The following is a 20789-nucleotide window of genomic DNA, read 5'->3' as shown; positions in this document are numbered from 1 at the left end:
AGCAGCCCACCAGGCTCCCCCGTCCCTGGAATTCTCCAGGCAAGAATACTGGATTGGGTTGCCATTTCCTTCTCCAATACATGAAAGTGAAAAGTCAAAGTGAAGTCACTCAATCGTGTCCGGCTCTTAGCGACCTCATGGACTGCAGCCCACCATGCTCCTCCATCTATGTCACTTTACAGGCAAGAGTACTGGGAGTGGGGTGCCATTGTCTACGTAGCCACAAAAAGCAAAGGCTAAGTCCCTCTGTTGATCCACACGGTCAAAGGGTTCGGCATAGTCAATAAAGCAGAAATAGATGTTTTTCTGGTACTCAGTGCTAAATATTTATTGGAAGGACTGATGCTGAAGCTGAAACTCCAGTACTTTGGCCACCTGATGCAAAGCACTGACTCATTTGCAAAGACCCTGATGCTGGGAAACATTGAAGGTAGGAGATGGGGACGACAGAGTATTAAACGGTTGGATGGCATCACCTACTCAACGGACTTGAGTTTGAGTAAACTCACGGAATTGGTGATGGACAAGGAGGCCTGTGGTGCAGCAGTCCATGGGGTCGCAAAGAGTCAGACATGACTGAGCGACTGAACTGAACTGAAATCCCTCTTCTGTGCAACCTGGAGGGCACAACACAGATTGATCCGTCCTACACGTCTTCTCAGGGTGACGCCCTAGCGCAGCCTCAGGACTCCAAGGCCTTTCTCCCAAAAGCCTTTGGTATTCCAGCCCTCGGGCTCCCTACGTCCCGCCCATGCTGCGCAGGCGCAGACACCACAGAGCGCCCACTTGACGCACATGCGCACTCTGGTTCGCTGCTAGAGCAAAAATGGCTGCAGCAATGCGCGTGGCGGTGGCCGGAGCCAGGCTCAGTGTTGTAGTGAGAAGTCTCCGGGGCGCTGGGCGCAGCTTGTGCACCCAGCCCGTATCGGTTAACGAACGCATCGAGAACAAGCGGCAAGCTGCACTGCTGGGAGGAGGGCAGCGCCGCATTGACGCGCAGCATAAGCGAGTGAGTCGTGAGGGGGTCCAGGCCAGCCAGCCCGCCCCCAGCGGTCGCGACCTATCACAGCGAGTGCGGCTCGCTGCGTAAGAGGCCTCCCAGCCAATCGAAGCGAGGTCTTGAGGGGCGGGGCGAGGCCGAGGATGTTCACCTTGTGAACCTGATGCCTTTTACTGGGCAGGTAAAACCAGGACAAGCACTATTGTGCTTTGTCACTGTCTCCTTTCTCTTTGAAATTTTAGACTAGCCTGGCTGGGCTCCAGCGGCTCACCAGTTAACTTTGGACAAGTTACTTATTCCCCCGGAGTCAGTTTATTCTTAACAGAAAATGGCAATAATTCTCCCCTCATAATCTTAGTGGAATAAGATAATGAAACAGCGATAGGCACAGAAAAAAAAAAAATCTTGCTCTTCTCATGCCTGGTTTAAGAGTGGTAGGAGCTTCTTACTCCATTATGGAAGCAGGAAAATCGAGACATTTGGCAGGGGAAGTTACATGGGCAAACTTTCCTTCACCTGGGTAGGCGTGTGGTTTGTGTAGGAAACTGGTGGAAACTCTCTCCCCAATGCCAGCCGAAACTCTTATGGGTCTCAGAGTACATCGACCTGCTTGCTGGGTAGGAAAGACACCCTACGAAGCAGGTGTTTGGGTTTTTTTTTTCTGGGGTGGCTTAGGTCATTCTGGGTGTTTGGCTGAAGTGAACAGCTCAAGCACTGCCACCCACTGCCCGGGGTGCTTCTGTGGATCATTTTAGTAGCAGGAGAAAAAAAAAAAAACACTGAGGCCCAGATCAGTGACCTGGGACTTGAGATGAGGTTCGCCCACTGGGTCCTAGACACCTATGAGTCTGGATTGGTGTGGTGGAAGAGTTAAATAACCAAGCTGGAAGGCACAAAAGTGAAATTCTTAGAGATGAAGGACAGTGAGGCATAAACTCACAAGCAGGGGGGTGATGGGATCTTCAGTGAGGAGAGTTGCACCAGCCCTTTATTAAGTTTAAATTGAATGTTGATGTAGATTTGATAAGGGCCTGAAGATGACAGTTCCTTTTTGCCATTTGGGAGTGAGATGTAAATTTGGTTGATAGTGTGTGGTGCCAGGAGTGCCACCCGACCCCAGGTGGCTGTGTTTGTGAGGGAACTTCAGATTGTCCTCTGCAAAGGCCTGTTGGTGCTTTGTGCACTCTTTCTGTTGGGGTCCATGGCTCAGTCCCTCCCTGGATCATCACCCCAACCATTTCCATGTGATCCTACTGGCTTTAGATGTAATCCCCAGAAACTTTTTCTTTTGCCAAAGCTGACTTAGTCAGGAGGCTGACTTGGTTTAAAACGTCTCACTCCACCCACTTTTACACAATTTTTGGACTACTTCCATAGGGTAGATTTCCAGAAGTGGAATTACTAGGTCAAAAGATCTGAATATTTTTCAGCACTAATATATATTGCCCAGTTGCTTTCCTGAAAACTTATTTTATGCAGTAGTGTGGAGGATTGCCTTTTTGTGTTAATACGCAATGCTAGCTTTGGTCTCTTTCTTAAGGGGAAAATATAGCTAGTTAGAGGTGTTTTTTATGTTGTTTTCTTTTTTTAACAGGGCTGGTGGGGTTCCCTATAGGAAGTCTGTGAACCTGGGATGTAGCCTCAGATGCTTTGCAAAGCCTGAGTTTTCTACCTCCTGCTTCTCCATTCTTCTTTTTATTGACCCTTGGGTCTCTAGTAAATGTTTGTGTCTTGTTCCAGGGTCAGGCTTTCCTTACCCCCTCATTTGCCCTCTCCACCTTTTCCTCCTACTCTTTATTTGTTTTCACAGTTAGTGGCTCTTGGAGCAGCTGGTTTGACTTGATTGCCTTACTGGCTGAATTCTACTGATAACACCTGTCTGTTGGGCAGGTTGATGGAATAGAGAGAGGGCTTTCATGTGGAGTGAAGGCAAACCCAGTCCTCCTGGCCCTCCCATGAATACTCCTTGCCTACTGACTTTGTGTGTCATGACATTGCTGAATGATTTTTGTTGCATTTTAGGGAAAGCTGACGGCCAGAGAGCGGATCAGTCTCTTGCTGGACCCTGGCAGTTTTGTTGAGAGCGACATGTTTGTGGAACACAGATGTGCAGATTTTGGAATGGCTGCTGATAAGAATAAGGTATCTGTTCACAATGGTGCAGGCCTCCAAGTTGCACTTACTAGCTGTGGCCCTGCTGGTCTACTACTAGATAATAAAGTCCTACCGGAACTCAGAATACATTGAAAATTTTCAAGTATCAGCTTCTGGCATTGCAGAAGTGCCTCTTGAGAAGCACTGTTGGGGCCACCAGGTTCCCCCTCACCTTTGTCTGCAATTGAAGGATTGTGGGTTCACTGCTCATGCCTTGTGCAAGGTGACTGGCCTAGCTGCCAGGGCTCTGGTGTGGTTTCCCAGTTCTCAAAAGTGTAGAATGACAAACTTAGAAGGAAAGTTGAGAATGTCTTTTGATTGGGTTCTGTTCTGCCTAGGTATCAGGGACCCCTAAAGGCTAACCAGTCACCTCTTTGACATACTTTAAGTTTATGCTTTGGAGTTTTGGAGGTCAGAGTCACCAACACCTATTCTTTCGACTGGGTGTTCTCCAAGATGCACAGAGTTCTTTGGACTCACTGGGTCCATTTTCTTCAGGTCTGTGATCAAAGATTTGTAACCTTGGCAATAAACTAGCCAGCTCCATTTGATTCATTATGAACCACATAGTGACTGTCAGAATTCCAAGCAAAATGCTAGGTTTGCCTCAAGGTTTGGGGGGTGGTATGTGGCTTTGCAGAAATTGCCATGTTTCTTTATATGTCCTCTTCTTTTCTATGAGCCCTCAGTAGTGATAGCCCTAGGGAGTCTCCTGATTATTCTACTTCTAGGAAGGATACAGTGCTTTCACTTGTAGTGATGAAGCAGCAGCCCAGTGCTTGATGTTGCAGAGCTAAGGCGGGGAGGGGGAGATTCCTTCATGTTCTGTATTTATACTGAATTTTAAGGGATTTGGGGTGGAGTTTTATTTTAGGGTGGGATCTTTCATTGGGGCATAATTGCTAGATTCATGAGAGAAGTCTTTGGATTTTTTAACCTTTATTTTTCTGTTTTTCTGGTAGTTTCCTGGAGACAGTGTGGTCACTGGACGAGGGCGAATCAATGGAAGACTGGTTTATGTCTTCAGTCAGGTATTTTCTACTCTAATTGGCTGAGCTTTCCTTGAGGGCAGAGCCAGGAGTAAAATGTTCTTTTCTTTGAAAAAGAAACAGTTCTGGGGAAAGAATGCTTACCTATAGTTGGGGCTGGTGAGGGGATTATTATTATTTTTAGTACATATGTCCTGAGTATTATACTATGTGTTTTTTTTCTTAGGGAGAAAGAGTCCTTAGTCTGTTTGAAGGAGGATCATAGGACAGTAGTCTTATAAGCGGTCTTGGGAGACAGGAGTTTATCCAAGTGAGTGAGATTCCCCTTGGCAGATTGGGTGTGTGCTGGGAGGGCTGCCACGGTCTGGGCAGTGGATGCATTTGGGCAGAGGGGAGTTGACTCTCAGAACCATAGGCCCTTTTGGGCTTTCATGAATGTGTTCAACCAAGTTTTATTAGGCTGTATCAAGACAGATACAGTTTCTTCACATGGAGACCGTAGAAGAATGTGGTAGACAGAATAGTGACTCAAAATCCTAATCCCTGAAACCCGTGAATATGTAATTTTACCTGGCAAAGTAGAATTAAGCTTGCAGATAGAATAAATGTTACTAATCAGTTGACTTTAAAATAGAACAGCTTGGGTTACTTAGGTGGGCCCAGTGTAAGCACAAGGGTCCTTAGAAGTGGAAGAGAGAGGCAGAAGGGGAGGTTGGAGTAGGCTGTGCGAGAAGGACTCCGCCTGCCGTTGCTGCCTCAGAAGAGGGTGGACAGGGGTCGTGAGGGGAGGAAAGCAAATAGATGGTCTCTAGAAGTTGGAAAGAAGAAGGCAATGGCACCCCACTCTAGTACTCTTGCCTGGAAAATCCCATGGATGGAGGAGCCTGGTAGGCTGCAGTCCATGGAGTCACTAAGTCGGGCACGACTGAGCGACTTCACTTTCACTTTTCACTTTCATGCATTGGAGAAGGACATGGCAACCCACTCCAGTAGTCTTGCCTGAAGAATCCCAGGGACAGGGGAGCCTGGTGGGCTGCCATCTATGGGGTCGCACAAAGTTGGACGTGACTGAAGTGACTTAGCAGCAGCAGAAGTTGGAAAAGATAAGACAAGAGATTCTCCCCTGGAGCCTCCAGAAAGGAGCATAGACCCGCTAACCATGATTTTAGCTCAATGAGACCTATGTAGGACTTCTGAATTACAGAACTGTAAGGTAATGAATATCTATTGTCTCAAGCCACTGAATTTATGGTAATTTGTTACAACAGCAATGAAAACTAATGCAAAGAACATGTTGTATACTATTTTTTTGTTTGACTTTTTTTTCCCCTCCACTAAGAGATGGGAATATATATATAATTCTAAATATTCAATTTTTTTTTTTTTTTCAATTTCTTTTACAGATCTTAAAAGTAGAAGCTTGGTTAGGAACCTAGAATGTTTTCTGGGTTTGGTAGTAAAATAATTATACTTGATTATTTTAAAATTCCATACTAATTTGCGAATAGGATTACTTTTGAAATATTTTAAAACTTTTTTATAAATGAGTCTACCAAATGCCTGACTAGAAAGAATCATTTGTGGTCGCAAAGAGTCGGACATGACTGAGCAACTGAACTGAACTGAGGCAAAAAATTGTACAGAAGGAGCCATTAGTAAGATAGCTCGAACAAAGAAGGTTATTGTGCTTTTTGGGCATAGTGTTCTCTGAACTTTAAGCAGATACAAAAATTCACTGAATTGATACTCTGAGCGCCTCTTCTGCCGCTGTTTGGTGGGAGTGTGGTGGAGGTGGAGATGATGAGACAGTTCTTGTCCTGAAGAAGCTAATCATTTTGTGGATGGAGTGGGGCAGAACAGGAATGGCTACATCTACAGTCAGGTTCTGGGCTAGCTCTCAGGACACGGAGAGATCACATTGGGATCCAGGAAAGCTTTAGGGAACATGGGGCATGTGAAATAGGCCCTGAAAGACACTGAGGGGAAGAATGATGAGCTAGCTTTTTTGTAGTGATCCCCCAGATGTTCATATCTGCAGGCCTTTTTTCTAGGAGGAGTATTCATTTTTCCAGAGAAACAAGGGTGCAGTCCATGGGATCGCAAAGAGTTGGACACAACTGAGCGACTTCACTTTCACTTTTCACTTTCATGCATTGGAGAAGGAAGTGGCAACCCACTCCAGTGTTCTTGCCTGGAGAATCCCAGGAACGGGGGAGCCTGGTGGGCTGCTGTCTATGGGGACGCACAGAGTCAGACATGACTGAAGTCACTTAGCAGCAGCAGCAGTCACAGTCTTTTGTGTGATAATTGGCTGTAGATGTGTTCCTGGTAGAGGGAGGTCAACATTGGCTCATTGTACAGATTGGAAATCTCACCTGTTTTCAGCCTCATCTTTGCTGCCTCTAGTGGCGGGGGTTGTGATAACAGCCCTCTGGTTAGGTTTCTTTAGAGAGTAAACATCCTTTTTCCTCTCCAGGTAAAGAAGAGGCCCTGTGGGGTCTAACTGCTCTCAACCCAGACTTCCTGTCAGCCTCTTCCCACCAAACTTTGTGGTTCCTGGACTGTCCTCTCCTGAGGTTATCCCTACACAAGTGTAGAGGCTTCCATTTGCTCCGAGTTAGATACTCTTGTGCTTTCAGTTCGCTCATTTGTTTACTCTCTCGTCTGCTGTTGTTTGCTCTTCCTTTTTTGTCCTCATGGGCTGAATCTGTTATTAATTTTCTACTATCTTTTTGAGGGGGCTTTAGGAAGGAGGTCATTCCTACAGAAAGCTTTTTATGTCAGAAGGTAATGAAAATCTAGAGGCAAGAAGCAGCAGTGAGGCCTGTCATTCACTTTTTTCACCTCTTTTATCAAAACAGCAAATATATCCTAGTAATAGAAATGCCTGTTTGACCTCCATAGAACCTCTGATAACCTCTGATTTTGGAGGTTAATTCAGCATGAAAACTTTTCCTTTCCTCAGAGCTCCAAATCTTTTTTGTAGATAAAAACTAGGTCTTTTGCTCTTCACATTACATGAACCCCTTTTAAGATATTTTATTCACTACTTATTCTATGGAATAATATAGAAGTCAGACTTTTTCCCCAGTCTTTTAAACTTTTGAAAATGCTTTAAAAACTTTAAAACCTGTGAATTTTTCACTTCCTCCTCCTAGTGGGTCTTCGTCTCTGCCTCGTCATTACATATTTTTTTCATTTAGTTGTTTTCTTTTTAGGATTTTACAGTTTTTGGAGGTAGCCTGTCCGGAGCACATGCCCAAAAGATCTGCAAAGTAAGTATTTAATGTTGCAAAACAAACTCAGTACTTTTATCAGTTACATGGGGTGGGTCAGAGGTGTGCAGCATGTGGTGCTAACCTGAAGGTTCCTTCAGTCCAGGGCAGGAGTTCTTAACATTTTTTGTAACATGGAACTCTTTGGCAGTCTTATGAAGCCGGGACCCACATTTTTATACATGCATAAAATAAAATATGTAGGAATAGAAGGGATTAAAAATATTAAAAATCACGTATGTATTATATATGCTTCCTTATTTAATGTGTTAAATAACAAGATTTAGCAGTGGATACACTCTGGTTTCAAAGTAGGTATGAATGAAAACAGTATTTTGAGATTATCTGCAGGAACTTCAATGAGACATAAAAATCTGTGACTTCTATTTATGACAAAAATCACAGGTATTTCTAATACTTCTATGGTTAATAAAGATGTAAGATTTTCCCATCCAAGTTCATAGACTCCTTGCTCTAAGGGTCCAAGTTCACAAGCCGCTTTGGGTTCTTGGGACCCCAAGTAAAGAACCCGTGATCTAGGTGGAGAGTTCAGTTGCTAAAAGAACAGTGCAGGGATTACATGATGGTATTTAAAAACCTCTGCTAGAGATTAGATGCTCTGGAAGTGAGTAATAGTGTGGATCACATTTGGAGAGTTTTGGAATTAAAGGTGCTATGCTTAGTTGCTCAGTTGTGTCCTACTCTTTGTGATCCCATGGACTGTAGCACGCCAAGCTCCTCTGTCCATGGGGATTCTCCAGGCAGGAAAACTGGAGTGGGTTGCCATGTCCTCTTCCAGGGGATCTTCCCTACCCAGATATCAAACCCAGGTCTCCCACATTATGGACAGGTTCTTTACTGTCTGAGCCACTAAGGAAGCCTAGAGGGAACTATGGCCTGTAAGGGGATTGAACCTGTAACCTTGGCGTTACTAGCACCACGCTCTAACCAGCTGATCTAAAGGGAGACATTACTTAATAGCTGGGTGGGTTTCCCTGTGTAACAGAACACCTGGCTTCTCGATGTGGTCCTGGCATGTGTTATTCCTGAGACCTTGGGCCAATCACTTCACTTTTAAACCTTCCTAATTTTTCTTTTCTTACTGCCTCCGTTATGATGGTTAAATGAAACAATGGAAGTGAAAGTACTTTGTAAATTCTCTAGCACTGTTAAAAATGTTGCTCATTAGGTTGTCAACTACTGAGCTGTGAGAAAAATCTGTCTTGTTGGAAGTAGAAGGCCTGAGCCTGGGTTTTGCTTAATAGATGGGTCCACATTTACTTTCACAAAAATACTGCTTTGGGAGACTTCCCTGGTGGTCCAGTGGCTAAGACTCCATGCTCTTGATGCAGGAGGCCTAGGTTCGATCCCTAGTTTGGGAACTAGATCCCATATACCACAACTAAGACCCAGTGCAGCCAAATAAACACATAAACACTAAAAGAAAAATATTGCCTTGCCGTTCTGTCTTCTATCGGTTCTTTCAAAAGAGTAATCGGGGACAAAACTGACTATTGAAAAAATACTACAGCCTGGGCCTCTGGCTCTAGAAATTGCCATGAATAGTCTTAACCTCTGCTAATGGGAAGTTCTTTGGCCTTGGGCTGTTTGGGGGTCTTTAATTAGCCCTTTAAATTTCTGATTTTCTGTCTTCCATGAAGGTACTCAGTCACCATGGGGAATGAAGCCAGTGTTACTGACTCCTGTTTTGAAAAGTACACTTAAAACATTTTCTAGAAAACCACTGTGGTGCTTTGTAAATATGGTTTTTCATAGCAAGATCCGTTGTCTCACAAAAAATTTCTCTGTTGTCTCAGATCATGGACCAAGCCCTCACAGTGGGGGCTCCAGTGATTGGACTGAATGACTCTGGGGGTGCACGGATTCAAGAGGGAGTGGAGTCTTTGGCTGGCTACGCAGACATCTTTCTGGTGAGAAACTGTTCAAAGAGAATCAAAGAGTACAGGACTCAGTTCTCTAAGCTGTGTGCTGATTAGCGCTTCCTCATCTCACCTCCTTGTGTCCTGTGGCTCCTTCCTGTGTCATTGGGGGTGGCATGAGGGCAGATGAAAACCAAGAGAGATGGGAGTTCCCTAGAGACCTAGTGGATAGGACTCTGCCATTGCGTGGGTTTTTAATCCCTGGTTGGGGGAACTGAGATCTTTCAAGCAGAGTGCTGCTACCAGGGGAAAAAAAAGCAAGAGAGGTACAATGGGGAGGATTTTCTTCCTTTTTTACTCGTAGAGGCCTTGTACTTACTGGGGAAAAACAAAGATGATTCAGAAGTGAAAGTCACTTAAATTTTTTTTTTTCCAAAAGCAAGGAGGAAGGAATATAAAAGGTTAAAATTAACCGACTTGCTGGAATTAGAAATTTTCTTATTATACTTTTTTTTGACTTTTTATTTTATATTGGAGTATAGTTGATTAACAATGCTATGTTAGCTTTAGATGTATAGTGTAGTGATTCGGTTATATGTATACATGTATCTATAGGATTGGAATCAGAGAAGGCAATGGCATCCCACTCTAGTACTCTTGTCTGGAAAATCCCATGGGTGGAGGAGCCTGGTAGGCTGCAGTCCATGGGGGTCACTAAGAGTCGGACACGACTGAGCGACTTCACTTTCACTTTTCACTTTCATGCATTGGAGAAGGAAATGGCAACCTACTCCAGTGTTCTTGCCTGGAGAATCCCAGGAATGGGGGATCCTGGTGGGCTGCTGTCTATGGGGACGCACAGAGTCAGACATGACTGAGGTGACTTAGCAGCAGCAGCAGTCACAGTCTTTTGTGTGATAATTGGCTGTAGATGTGTTCCTGGTAGAGGGAGGTCAACATTGGCTCAACGACTAAAGCGACTTAGCAGCAGCAGCAGCAGGCATAGGACTGGAAATTTTAAAAAAGCAGTGCTTTTTTTTCTTTGGTTAAGACATTGCAAGATCATTACACAGAACAAAGTTCAAGCTGTAGTGCAAAGAAGGAAGAAATCTCCCTTCCCCCAGACCTCACCATTTAGGAACTTTTGGTGAACATCATTTCAGATGTCTTTCTGCTTTCCTACAGACTGAAATTAAAGAGAAAGAAATAAAAAGAAACACAAAAATAAATTAAATGTGTTATTTGAAGTGGGAAGTGTATTGTGAGAGTGTAGTAAGGGAGGCTGGGGTGAGGGAGAGATCCTGCCAAATGGAAACTTAAGAGAAGGGACAGGTCAGCATTTCCAGGGAAGGGAGGAGAGATAGGACGGAGACAGGCAGACATTGTTTCTAATCAGGCCAGCTGTTCTTGTTGTCCTCTGGCCTGCACGCTTATGAAGGTTTTTATTCCTAGCCTCTGCCCTCTGTGATCAGACAGAAAAATGTGTGTTTACTTTGTGTATGATACTTGGCTAGTTGTGGGAGCACTTGGGTGCGTTGAGAAGCCACTTTGTAGATCTTAAACCTACTTTTTAATCTTTAAACTTGAGCTCTAGGGATAGCCCACTAGGGAGTAAAGAAACTCCTATATATCGTATACCTGCATTCACCAGTTTACATTTTGCCTGTTTGCTCTTATCATTTTCTCTCTCTGTGTGCATATTTGCATGTTATATTTTTCTGAAACATTTGAGAATAGATTGGAGATTGTGCACCCTTTATCTCCTAAATCCTTCATTGTTTTCTAAGAACAAGGACATTCTTGTATAAACAGTACCATAGTTAGGAAACTTCATACTGACTCATTGATGTTTTTCATATTCCATCAAATGATTCTAATAAAGACCTTTAAATTACTCCCCACTCCCTGGGCATCCCCCCCGCCCCCAATCCAGTCTAGGATTAGGTATTGCCTTTAGTGGCTCAGAGGGTAAAGCATCTGTCTGCAATGCAGGAGACCCGGGTTCGATCCCTGGGTTGGGAAGATCCCCCCGGAGAAGGAAATGGCAACCTATTCCAGTACTATTGCCTGGAAAATCCCATGGATGGAGGAGCCTGGTAGGCTACAGTCCATGGGGTCGCAAAGAGTCAGACACGACTGAGAGACTTCACTTTCACTTTTAGTTGTCATATCTCTTTAATCTCCTTTAATCTGGAACATTTCCTCAAATTTTGTTTGTCTTCCATGACTTCTGATATTTTAAAATACAGCTTTATTGAGATATAATTTACAAGTCATAAAATCTATCCATTGCATACAATTCAACAATTTCTAAAATATACTTAAACCATTACCACAATCTATAGTTTAGAATCTTTCCTTCCAAAAAGATCCTTTTTCATCTGACTCTTTTCACTTAGCATAATGTTTTTGAAGTTCATTCATATTGTACTGTTTATCAGTGGTTTGTGTTTATTGCTGAATAATATTATATAGATATACCACATTTTAATATACCATATTAAGAAGAGGTGGCAAGAATACACGGAAGAACTGTACAAAAAAGATCTTCACGACCCAGATAATCATGATGATGTGATCACTAATCTAGAGCCAGACATCTTGGAATGTGAAGTCAAGTGGGCCTTAGAAAGCATCACTACGAACAAAGCTAGTGGAGTTGATGGAATTCCAGTTGAGCTGTTTCAAATCCTGAAAGATGATGCTGTGAAAGTGCTACACTCAATATACCAGCAAGTTTGGAAAACTGAGCAGTGGCCACAGGACTGGAAAAGGTCAGTTTTCATTCCAGTTCCAAAGAAAGGCAATGCCAAAGAATGCTCAAACTACCGCACAATTGCACTCATCTCACAAACTAGTAAAGTAATGCTCAAAATTCTCCAAGCCAGGCTTCAGCAATACGTGAACCGTGAACTTCCTGATGTTCAAGCTGGTTTTAGAAAAGGCAGAGGAACCAGAGATCAAATTGCCAACATCCGCTGGATCATGGAAAAAGCAAGAGAGTTCCGGAAAAACATCTATTTCTGCTTTATTGACTCTGCGAAAGTCTTTGACTGTGTGGATCACAATAAACTGGAAAATTCTGAAAGAGATGGGAATACCAGACCACCTAACCTGCCTCTTGAGAAATCTGTATGCAGGTCAGGAAGCAACAGTTAGAACTGGACATGGAACAACAGACTGGTTCCAAATAGGAAAAGGAGTATGTTAAGGCTGTATATTGTCACCCTGCTTATTTAACTTCTATGCAGAGTACATCACGAGAAACACTGGACTGGAAGAAACAAGCTAGAATCAAGATTGCCAGGAGAAATCTCAATAACCTCAGATATGCAGATGACACCACCCTTATGGCAGAAAGTGAAGAGGAGCTAAAAAGCCTCTCGATGAAAGTGAAAGAGGAGAGTGAAAAAGTTGGCTTAAAGCTCAACATTCAGAAAACGAAGATCATGGCATCTGGTCCCATCACTTCATGGGAAATAGATGGGGAAACAGTAGAAACAGTGTCAGACTTTATTTTTTTTGGCTCCAAAATCACTGCAGATGGTGAGTGCAGCCATGAAATTAAAAGACACTTACTCCTTGGAAGAAAAGTTATGACCAACCTAGATAGCATATTCAAAAGCAGAGACATTACTTTGCTGACGAAGGTCCGTCTAGTCAAGGCTATGGTTTTTCCTGTGGTCATGTATGGATGTGAGAGTTGGACTGTGAAGAAGGCTGAGTGCCAAAGAATTGATGCTTTTGAACTGTGGTGTTGGAGAAGACTCTTGAGAGTCCCTGGGACTGCAAGGAGATCCAACCAGTCCATTCTGAAGGAGATCAGCCCTCGGATTTCTTTGGAAGAAATGATGCTAAAAAGTTGAAGCTCCAGTACTTTGGCCACCTCATGCGAAGAGTTGACTCATTGGAAAAGACTTTGATGCTGGGAGGGATTGGGGTCAGGAGGAGAAGGGGACGACAGAGGATGAGATGGCTGGATGGCATCACTGACTCGATGGATTTGAGTCTGAGTGAACTCCGGGAGATGGTGATGGACAGGGAGGCCTGGCATGCTGCGATTCTTGGGGTCGCAAAGAGTCGGACACGACTGAGTGACTGAACTGAACTGATACCACATTTTGGGGGCTTTCCTGGTGGCTCAGAGGTTAAAGTGTCTGCCTACGTTGAGGGAGACCTGTGTTCGATCCCTGGGTCGGGAAGATCCCCTGGAGAAGGAAATGGCAATCCACTCCAGTACTCTTGCCTGGAATCCCATGGACGGAGGATCCTGGTGGGCTACAGTCCACGGGGTCGCAAAGAGTCGGACACGACTGAGCGACTTCACTTCACTTCATACCACATTTTGTTTTTCTAACTGATGGACATTTGGATTTCTACTTTATTATAAATAATGCTGCGATGTACATTTGTATATAACTCATTGTGTGGACATATATTTTCATAACCCTTGAGTATATTCCTAAGAGTAGAATTATTGGTCAAATTGCTGAACCTAAGTTTGTGTGCCAGATGCACAGTGAGGCCAAATAAAACTAAAATGTTGAGTGTGGAGTGGAGAAAGGTTTATTGTAGGGCCAAGGAAAGACCTGAACTCCTCAGTGTGTTTCAGGGAAGACTTTTTGGGAAGGTGAGGGTGGGGAGTAGCAGTGTGTCTGACCTTCCTCTATCTGGTTGATGGTGAGATAACATGGTGCTGTTCCAGGACTCTCACTCATCAGCATTCTGGTTCCAGCCAGGCTGGGGTCCAGTGCTTGTGCTTAGCCTCAAGTTACCATCCCCGACCCCGGTGGTAGAGGGCCTTAGTTTCTGTAGAACTCAGAGATATGTGTCAAATTGTTAGGCCCATCCCCTGAGGAGGAACAGTCCCAGGCCCCATTTACTCCCTTAACTAGCTGTTGTTTGAATCTGCCCTTTGAAACTCAGGGAAGGTCTAGGAGACTGAACCATTTTTCCTACAAACAAGAATTGGGGGACACAGTAAGATTTTTGCACTTGGGAAGGTCTTACAAGATCCTGCTTGACTTCATTGTGATAAGTTTATGTGTAACTTTACAAGAAACTGCCAAATTTTTTTCCAAAGTGGCCGTAATTGAGGGTTTCAGGTTCTTGCTATCCTTGGTGACACTTAGCATTGTCATCCTTTTTCATTATAGCTATTTCAGGGATAAGTAGTGGTATCTAAGATTTTAATCTGTATTTTCCTGCTAACGAATCCAGTTGAGTATTTTTTAATGTGCATAGTAGTCATTTGTATATTTTATTTGCTGAGGCATTCATTCAGATCTTTCGCTCATTTTGTAATTGGATCTTGAGTTGTGAGAGTTCTTTATATATTCTGGATACAAATCCTCTATCAGATAAGATTTACAAATTTATTTTTCTCGTCTGTAGCTTTTTGTTTCTTAATGGTGGCTTTTGAAGTGCAAAATTTTAAATTTTAAAGTCCAGTTTATCAGTTTTTTCTGTTGTGAATCATGCTTTATTTGTCATATGTAAGAACCCTGCCCAATATGTCATGAAGTCATGAAGATTTTGTCCAGTGTTTTGTTTTTTTAAATGGAGTTTTATAGATTTTGGCTCTCCTATTAGGTCTGTGATCCCTTTTGAGTTAATTTTTGAGTATGGTGTGAGGTCAGGGTCCAAATTCATCCTTGTCTCACTACCATTTACTGACATGATCATTCTTTCTCTCTTGAATTGTCCTGAAACTTTGGTGGAAAGAAAATCAGTTGAGATAAATGTAAGGGTTTCTTTCTGGACTCAGTTCTTTTCCATTGATCTACATGCTTATCTTCACATCAGAAGTACACTCTCTCCTGGTATCCGTGTATGGTGTTTGTTGGTTCATTTGATGTTTTTCCACACGTCTCTCAGTCTCTGTTCTTATTTTTTTTTAACTTTTTGGCTATTTCTCAGACTGAATAGTTTTAGTTGTCTTGTCTTCAAGTTCTTTCAGGTTTTTCTGCTTGCTAAAATCTGTTAAACCCCTTTAGTCACCTTTTTGTTTCAGTTATTGTACTTTTTAACTCCAGAATTTATGCTTGGTTTCTGTCTGTAATTTCTGTTTCATTACTGTCTTTCTCATTTTGTTCACACATTGTTTTCCTGATTCCCTATAGCTCACTCAACATATTTAAGACAGTTAATATAACATCTTTGACTTATAATTCCATTGTCTGGGCTTCCCAGAAGTAGTATTTGTCGGGTTCTTTTTTCCCCTGTAAATAGACTATACTAGGCTATTTCTTTGTGTGTTTGATAATTTTTTATGTACTAGACATTGAATTATGTTTGGTAATGTTGGGAATCTAATTCTCCCACTTTTTAGATTGCTGATTTTTGCTTATTGAGGGCTGAAAAGTGAAAGTGTTAGTTGCTCAGTCGTGTTTGACTCTTTGTGAACCCATGAACTGTAGCCCACCAGGCTCCTCTGTCCATGGGATTTTTCCAGGCAAGAACACTAGAGTGAGTTGCCATTCACTTCGCCAGGGGACCTTCCTAACCCAGGGATTGAACCTGGGTCTCTTGCATTGCAGGCAGATTTTTTACCATCTGTGCCACCAGGGGCTTCCATTTGTGACTTTTCCAACTTACTTTTGCAAAATGTTTTCCATTTTTGTGGCCACTGAAGTTTTAATTCTGTTGCAGGAAGGGGAACCCCTTCCAGGACCTGAAAGTGGGCTCTTGTCAAATACTCACTGAGGGACACACATGCTAACGAAACAAGAGGTTTTATTGGGAAAGGGGTGCCTGGGTGGAGAGCAGTAGGGTAAGGGAACCCAGGAGAACTTCTCTGCCATGTGGTTTGCAGTCTCAGGTTTTATGGTGATGGGATTAGTTTCTGAGTTGTCTTTGGCCAGTTGTTCTGTTTGCTGATGGCACACTCAGCCAAGATGGATGCCAGTGAGAAGGATTCCGGGAGGTGTCAGGATACCTGGCACCTCCTTTTGACTTTTCCTGAACTCTTCTGGTTGATGGTGACTTATTAGTTTCATGTTCTTTACCAGGACCTCCTTCATAAAATAACTCATGCAAGTGGTTACTGTGGTGTCTGGCCAGGGGGGACAGTTTCAGTCACTGTGCTTCCGCTAACAGTTCCATTGTGTCTACAGTCACCTGGTGACCTGACAAAGATTTCTTTAAATATCTGGCTCCTAGGAGATGAGAAGTCTGTCCCTTTAAATCCCATCTCAGCTGGGAAGTAGCTTTAGCCAGTCAGGGGTAAAACAATGGCTAGCCTCTGTGCTGGCCTCCCAGTGATCAAAACCCATGATCAGTAACCAAACCCACAAACCTGATTTTTGGAGGACAAGGCCCTTGTTACCCACCCTGACACCAGCTAGCCACCCTACTGAGATCTGGGACTCTTTGCTGCAGTGCTGCAGTGCTTGTACCTGGACACACCTCGAGCAGCAAAATACAGAGAAACTATATGGGACTAAAAATAACTTCATGCATGGGCAGTCAGGACAAATTCCGGACAAAAGATGCAAAAAAAAACCAACAGAAAACGCAACTGCTACTTCTCAGGAGCCTGGAGCGAAAGCAGGATACTGTGCATGCCCTCCTCTGACACCTGGACACACCCCTACCCTCACCCAATATAATGAACAACCTGCTTACCACCTGCCTGCCTCCCAATTTCGGGAACCAGCAACCAAAGGAAACTTGTTTGTTCTTGCTCCTCCCTGCTGAGCATGGGTTTCCCCCTCCTTCTGCTAATTAAGGAAGCCAAGAACTCTGTTGCAGGACTACTATGCTAAATGTGAAAATTGACCGAAATTTACCTACCACTTTAGGAAGTCTATCCTGGAAGCTACAAGTGTTCCTCTAGATTGCAGAGTTTCAAAAGAGTTGCTTCAGATAGTTCGTGCCAACTCCATAGTTATTTCGGTGGTGGGATGGATTCCTTTTCTATAATCTTCTTTGATGTCACTCAAATATTATGTCAAACACATATTTTTAACTGTACCTTTTCAATTCCTCTGAGCTTTTGGTACTGTATGAGTTTTTTAAGTGGTTACTCTTGTTGAAACTCAGCCTCTCTTCACAGGTGCCAAATAGAAACACGGAGACAGAATTTTGGGTGAAGTAGAAAAGACTAGCTTTTATTGCTTTGCCAGGCAAAGGGGGCCAGAGTGGGCTAATGCCCTGGAGACTGTGTGACCACCCATGGAAGGGGTAGTGAAGAGTTTTATAGTATTCAAGGAGCAGGGCATGATCAGCTCGTGGACAGTTCTTGGATTGGTTGGCATCAAGGTGAAGTTTCTAGCATCGTCAACTGTGGGGAAATTAACAAGATGGCTCCAGTCAGGCTCTCTTGCTCCATGTTCTCACACCCTCTCACCCTATGTTCTGTAAACAATATCTTTGCAGGGTTATGTAACAGCTGAGATCAATTATAACAATACTCATGCACACCACGAGTTTTGTTCTATAAGTATATATAAGCTTCACCTGAAAAGCCCTGGCTGCTGGGGTGGCATCATGGTTATGTTATGTGAGATAATGTGATGACTCGGTTATGGCTATGTTGCGGCTGCTGCTACAGTTGCTGTGTCAGCTAGGAGAGAGGCTGTGTTATGGCTGCCGTGCCAGCCAAGAGAGAATAAACATGTCTGCAGTTCCTATGGGTCCTTGTGTCTTCTTCCAGCCTCTTAGCTTGCCTACCCTGGGTTCAGTGAACAGTGAGAACAGCAAAACAATTGGCATCACGAACAGGATCAGCAATACAGTCAACCTTCTGGTTTCAACCAGTCCAGGGTCTATGTTCCTGTGGTTAGCATTTTTCATCTGGAGGGGGTCTGCTTCCTGTAAAAACAACTTAGGAGTGTGTGTCATGCGTTTATGTCTTTCAGGAAACTGGCAGTTTGGTGATTCTGTTATGTGGCAGAATTATAGTCTAAATTGTTACCAGTTCCTTAGCCCAACAGCTATTCTTTGTTTCTACATCTTCACATTTCCCACTCATTAACTCTTGAGTCAGCATTGTACTTCAAGAGACAAGGACACCGGGCTTGTACATGGTTTCAACTCTAAGGGTAATAAAATGTAAATTTATCTATTACAAATTGATCCTGACTTAATTCTGGTAAAATATAAGAACTTGGTTCCAACAGAGCTCCACTTTTATCCTCCTTTCTTTGTGCTGTTATTGTTATAAGTCTAACATCAACATGTTACCATTTTTGCTTTATGCACCCTTATTGTTTTTATCTTTCTTTTTTTTTCTTAAATTTATTTATTTTTTTATTTTTTAAATTTTAAAATCTTTAATTCTTACATGCGTTCCCAAACATGACCCCCCCTCCCACCTCCCTCCCCACAACATCTATCTGTTTTTAAAGTATTAAGAGAGAGAACTATGTTTATGCAGTATTGTATATTTAACCACAGATTTACCAGTTTTAGTGTTCTTACGTCTTGTGGATTTGAATTACCATCTGGTGATGTTTTCTTTCACCCTGAAGGACATCCTGAGCTTGTGTGGGCAATGATAGAGCCTTGGTTAAGAATGCCGTAGACTCCCACTGTTCTTATCACACAGTCAGCAGTTTTTCATGAGTAAACACGCCTCTGTTAACGTTTGGTCCACTTTCAGAGCCCTGAAATATTTTTGACAATTTAGTGATATTTTGTAGTTGGTTTTTGGAGAGTTTTCTGAACTCTTTACTCTGTCATAGCTGGAAGCCTGTTCACCCAGCTTGATATTTTTTCTGCAGAGTATGGACAGCTTTTCTTCATCTTTTTTTTAATAGTTGTGGTAAAATACACATAATAGAAAACTTACTAAATTTAAACATTCTTAAATGTACAGTTCAGTGGTCTTGAATACACTCATGATTTTGTGCACCTGACACCATTATTCATCTCCATAACTTTTTGTCTTGCAAAACTGAAACTCTGAACCCATTAAACAATTACTCTCTGTTATCCCCTCCCCCAGTCCCTGGTAATCACCATTCTACTCTGTCTCTATTATTTTGACTAAATAGCTTATTTAAGGAAAATTGTACACTGGTTTTCTGTGACTGGCTGAATAATATTCCACTGTATACACATACATTTTGTTTATCCATTCATCTGTTGATGGGCATTTGGGTTGATCCCACATTTTAGCTACTGTGAGTGTGAGTAATACTGCTATGAATGTGGGTGTAAAATTATCTCCTTGAGACGCTGTTTTGCATTCTATATGGTATATCCCCAAAAGTAGATGTGTGGGTTGGAAAAGAATTTCCTGACATGAGGCAGACTGAGAGGAGGATCGAGTTTATTACAGTGGGAGATGCTGTTATCACAGCGGCTGGCTCAAGCGAGAGCCCATGGGTTTCGTGGGCTAGTAGCCAATATTTGTAGCCTCACAACAAAGAAAATTCCTGCTGGAAGGGTGGCATTAGGTGATTGGTGAGGATGCTATAAGGTGGTAAACAAGGTGGATATTTTTATCTAATATGCTGTCAGAGAATAGGCCAGTTTAGATCAGAGGGGCTCTCGGCAACAGTTGTTATGGGGCTCTGTCGGTTCCAGAGATGACCTTGGTTGTGGGGCTCCACATCTGTGGCCTTGATACAAGACCTTGCACCTGTGACTTTGGTATAAGACTCCACAGTAGACTTTCTGGATTGTGTGATAATTCTATTTAAAGATTTTTGAGGAACTACCATGCTATTTGGAGAAGGCAATGGCACCCCACTCCAGTACTTTTGCCTGGAAAATCCCAGGGATGGAGGAGCCTGGTAGGCTGTAGTCCATGAGGTTGCTGAGTCAGACACGACTGAGCAACTTCCCTTTCACTTTTCACTTGCATGCATTGGAGAAGGAAATGGCAACCCACTCCAGTGTTCTTGCCTGGAGAATCTCAGGGACGGGGGAGCCTGGTGGACTGTCGTCTATGGGGTCGCACAGAGTCGGACACAACTGAAGCGACTTAGCAGCAGCAGCAGGAACCATGCTATTTTTCACAGCAGCTGTACCATTTTACATTCCCACCAGCAGTGCACAAGGGGCCCAGTTTCTCCTCATCCTTACTGACACTGCTTATTTTCTATTTTTTTATTTTTTTTTTATTTTTTTTTAGTTTTTTATTTTTTAAATTTTAAAATCTTTAATTCTTACATGCATTCCCAAACATGAACCCCCCTCCTTCCTCCCTCCCCCTAACATCTTTCTGGGTCATCCCCAAGCACCAGCCCCAAGCATGCTGCATCCTGCGTCAGACATAGACTGGCGATTCAATTCACATGATAGTATACATGTTAGAATGTCATTCTCCCAAATCATCCCACCCTCTCCCTCTGAGTCCAAAAGTCCGTTATACACATCTGTGTCTCTTTCCCTGTCTTGCATACAGGGTTGTCATTGCCATCTTCCTAAATTCCATATATATGTGTTAGTATACTGTATTGGTGTTTTTCTTTCTGGCTTACTTCACTCTGTATAATCGGCTCCAGTTTCATCCATCTCATCAGAACTGATTCAAATGAAT

The 20789-nt window shown here is 43.1% G+C and overlaps 1 protein-coding gene across 1 annotated transcript in view; it reads left to right on the top strand.

Annotated features, from left to right (window-relative positions):
* The first annotated feature begins 747 nt into the window (after positions 1 to 747).
* The window catches only part of PCCB (propionyl-CoA carboxylase subunit beta), a 96058-nt gene continuing 76016 nt past the window's right edge, over positions 748 to 20789 (top strand). Inside the window, exons 1-5 of the mRNA XM_069565060.1 lie at positions 748 to 1009; positions 3023 to 3142; positions 4117 to 4185; positions 7362 to 7418; positions 9236 to 9349. Coding sequence (XP_069421161.1) covers positions 827 to 1009; positions 3023 to 3142; positions 4117 to 4185; positions 7362 to 7418; positions 9236 to 9349 — 543 coding nt within the window. The 5' untranslated portion in view covers positions 748 to 826. The remainder of the gene's footprint in view (positions 1010 to 3022; positions 3143 to 4116; positions 4186 to 7361; positions 7419 to 9235; positions 9350 to 20789) is intronic.

This window comes from Ovis canadensis, chromosome 1, assembly GCF_042477335.2.
Source record: "Ovis canadensis isolate MfBH-ARS-UI-01 breed Bighorn chromosome 1, ARS-UI_OviCan_v2, whole genome shotgun sequence".
NCBI classification, from domain to species: Eukaryota; Metazoa; Chordata; class Mammalia; order Artiodactyla; family Bovidae; genus Ovis; species Ovis canadensis.
The sequence above is the reverse complement of the archived record's forward strand: the minus strand, read 5'-3'. Positions and strand labels throughout refer to the sequence as shown.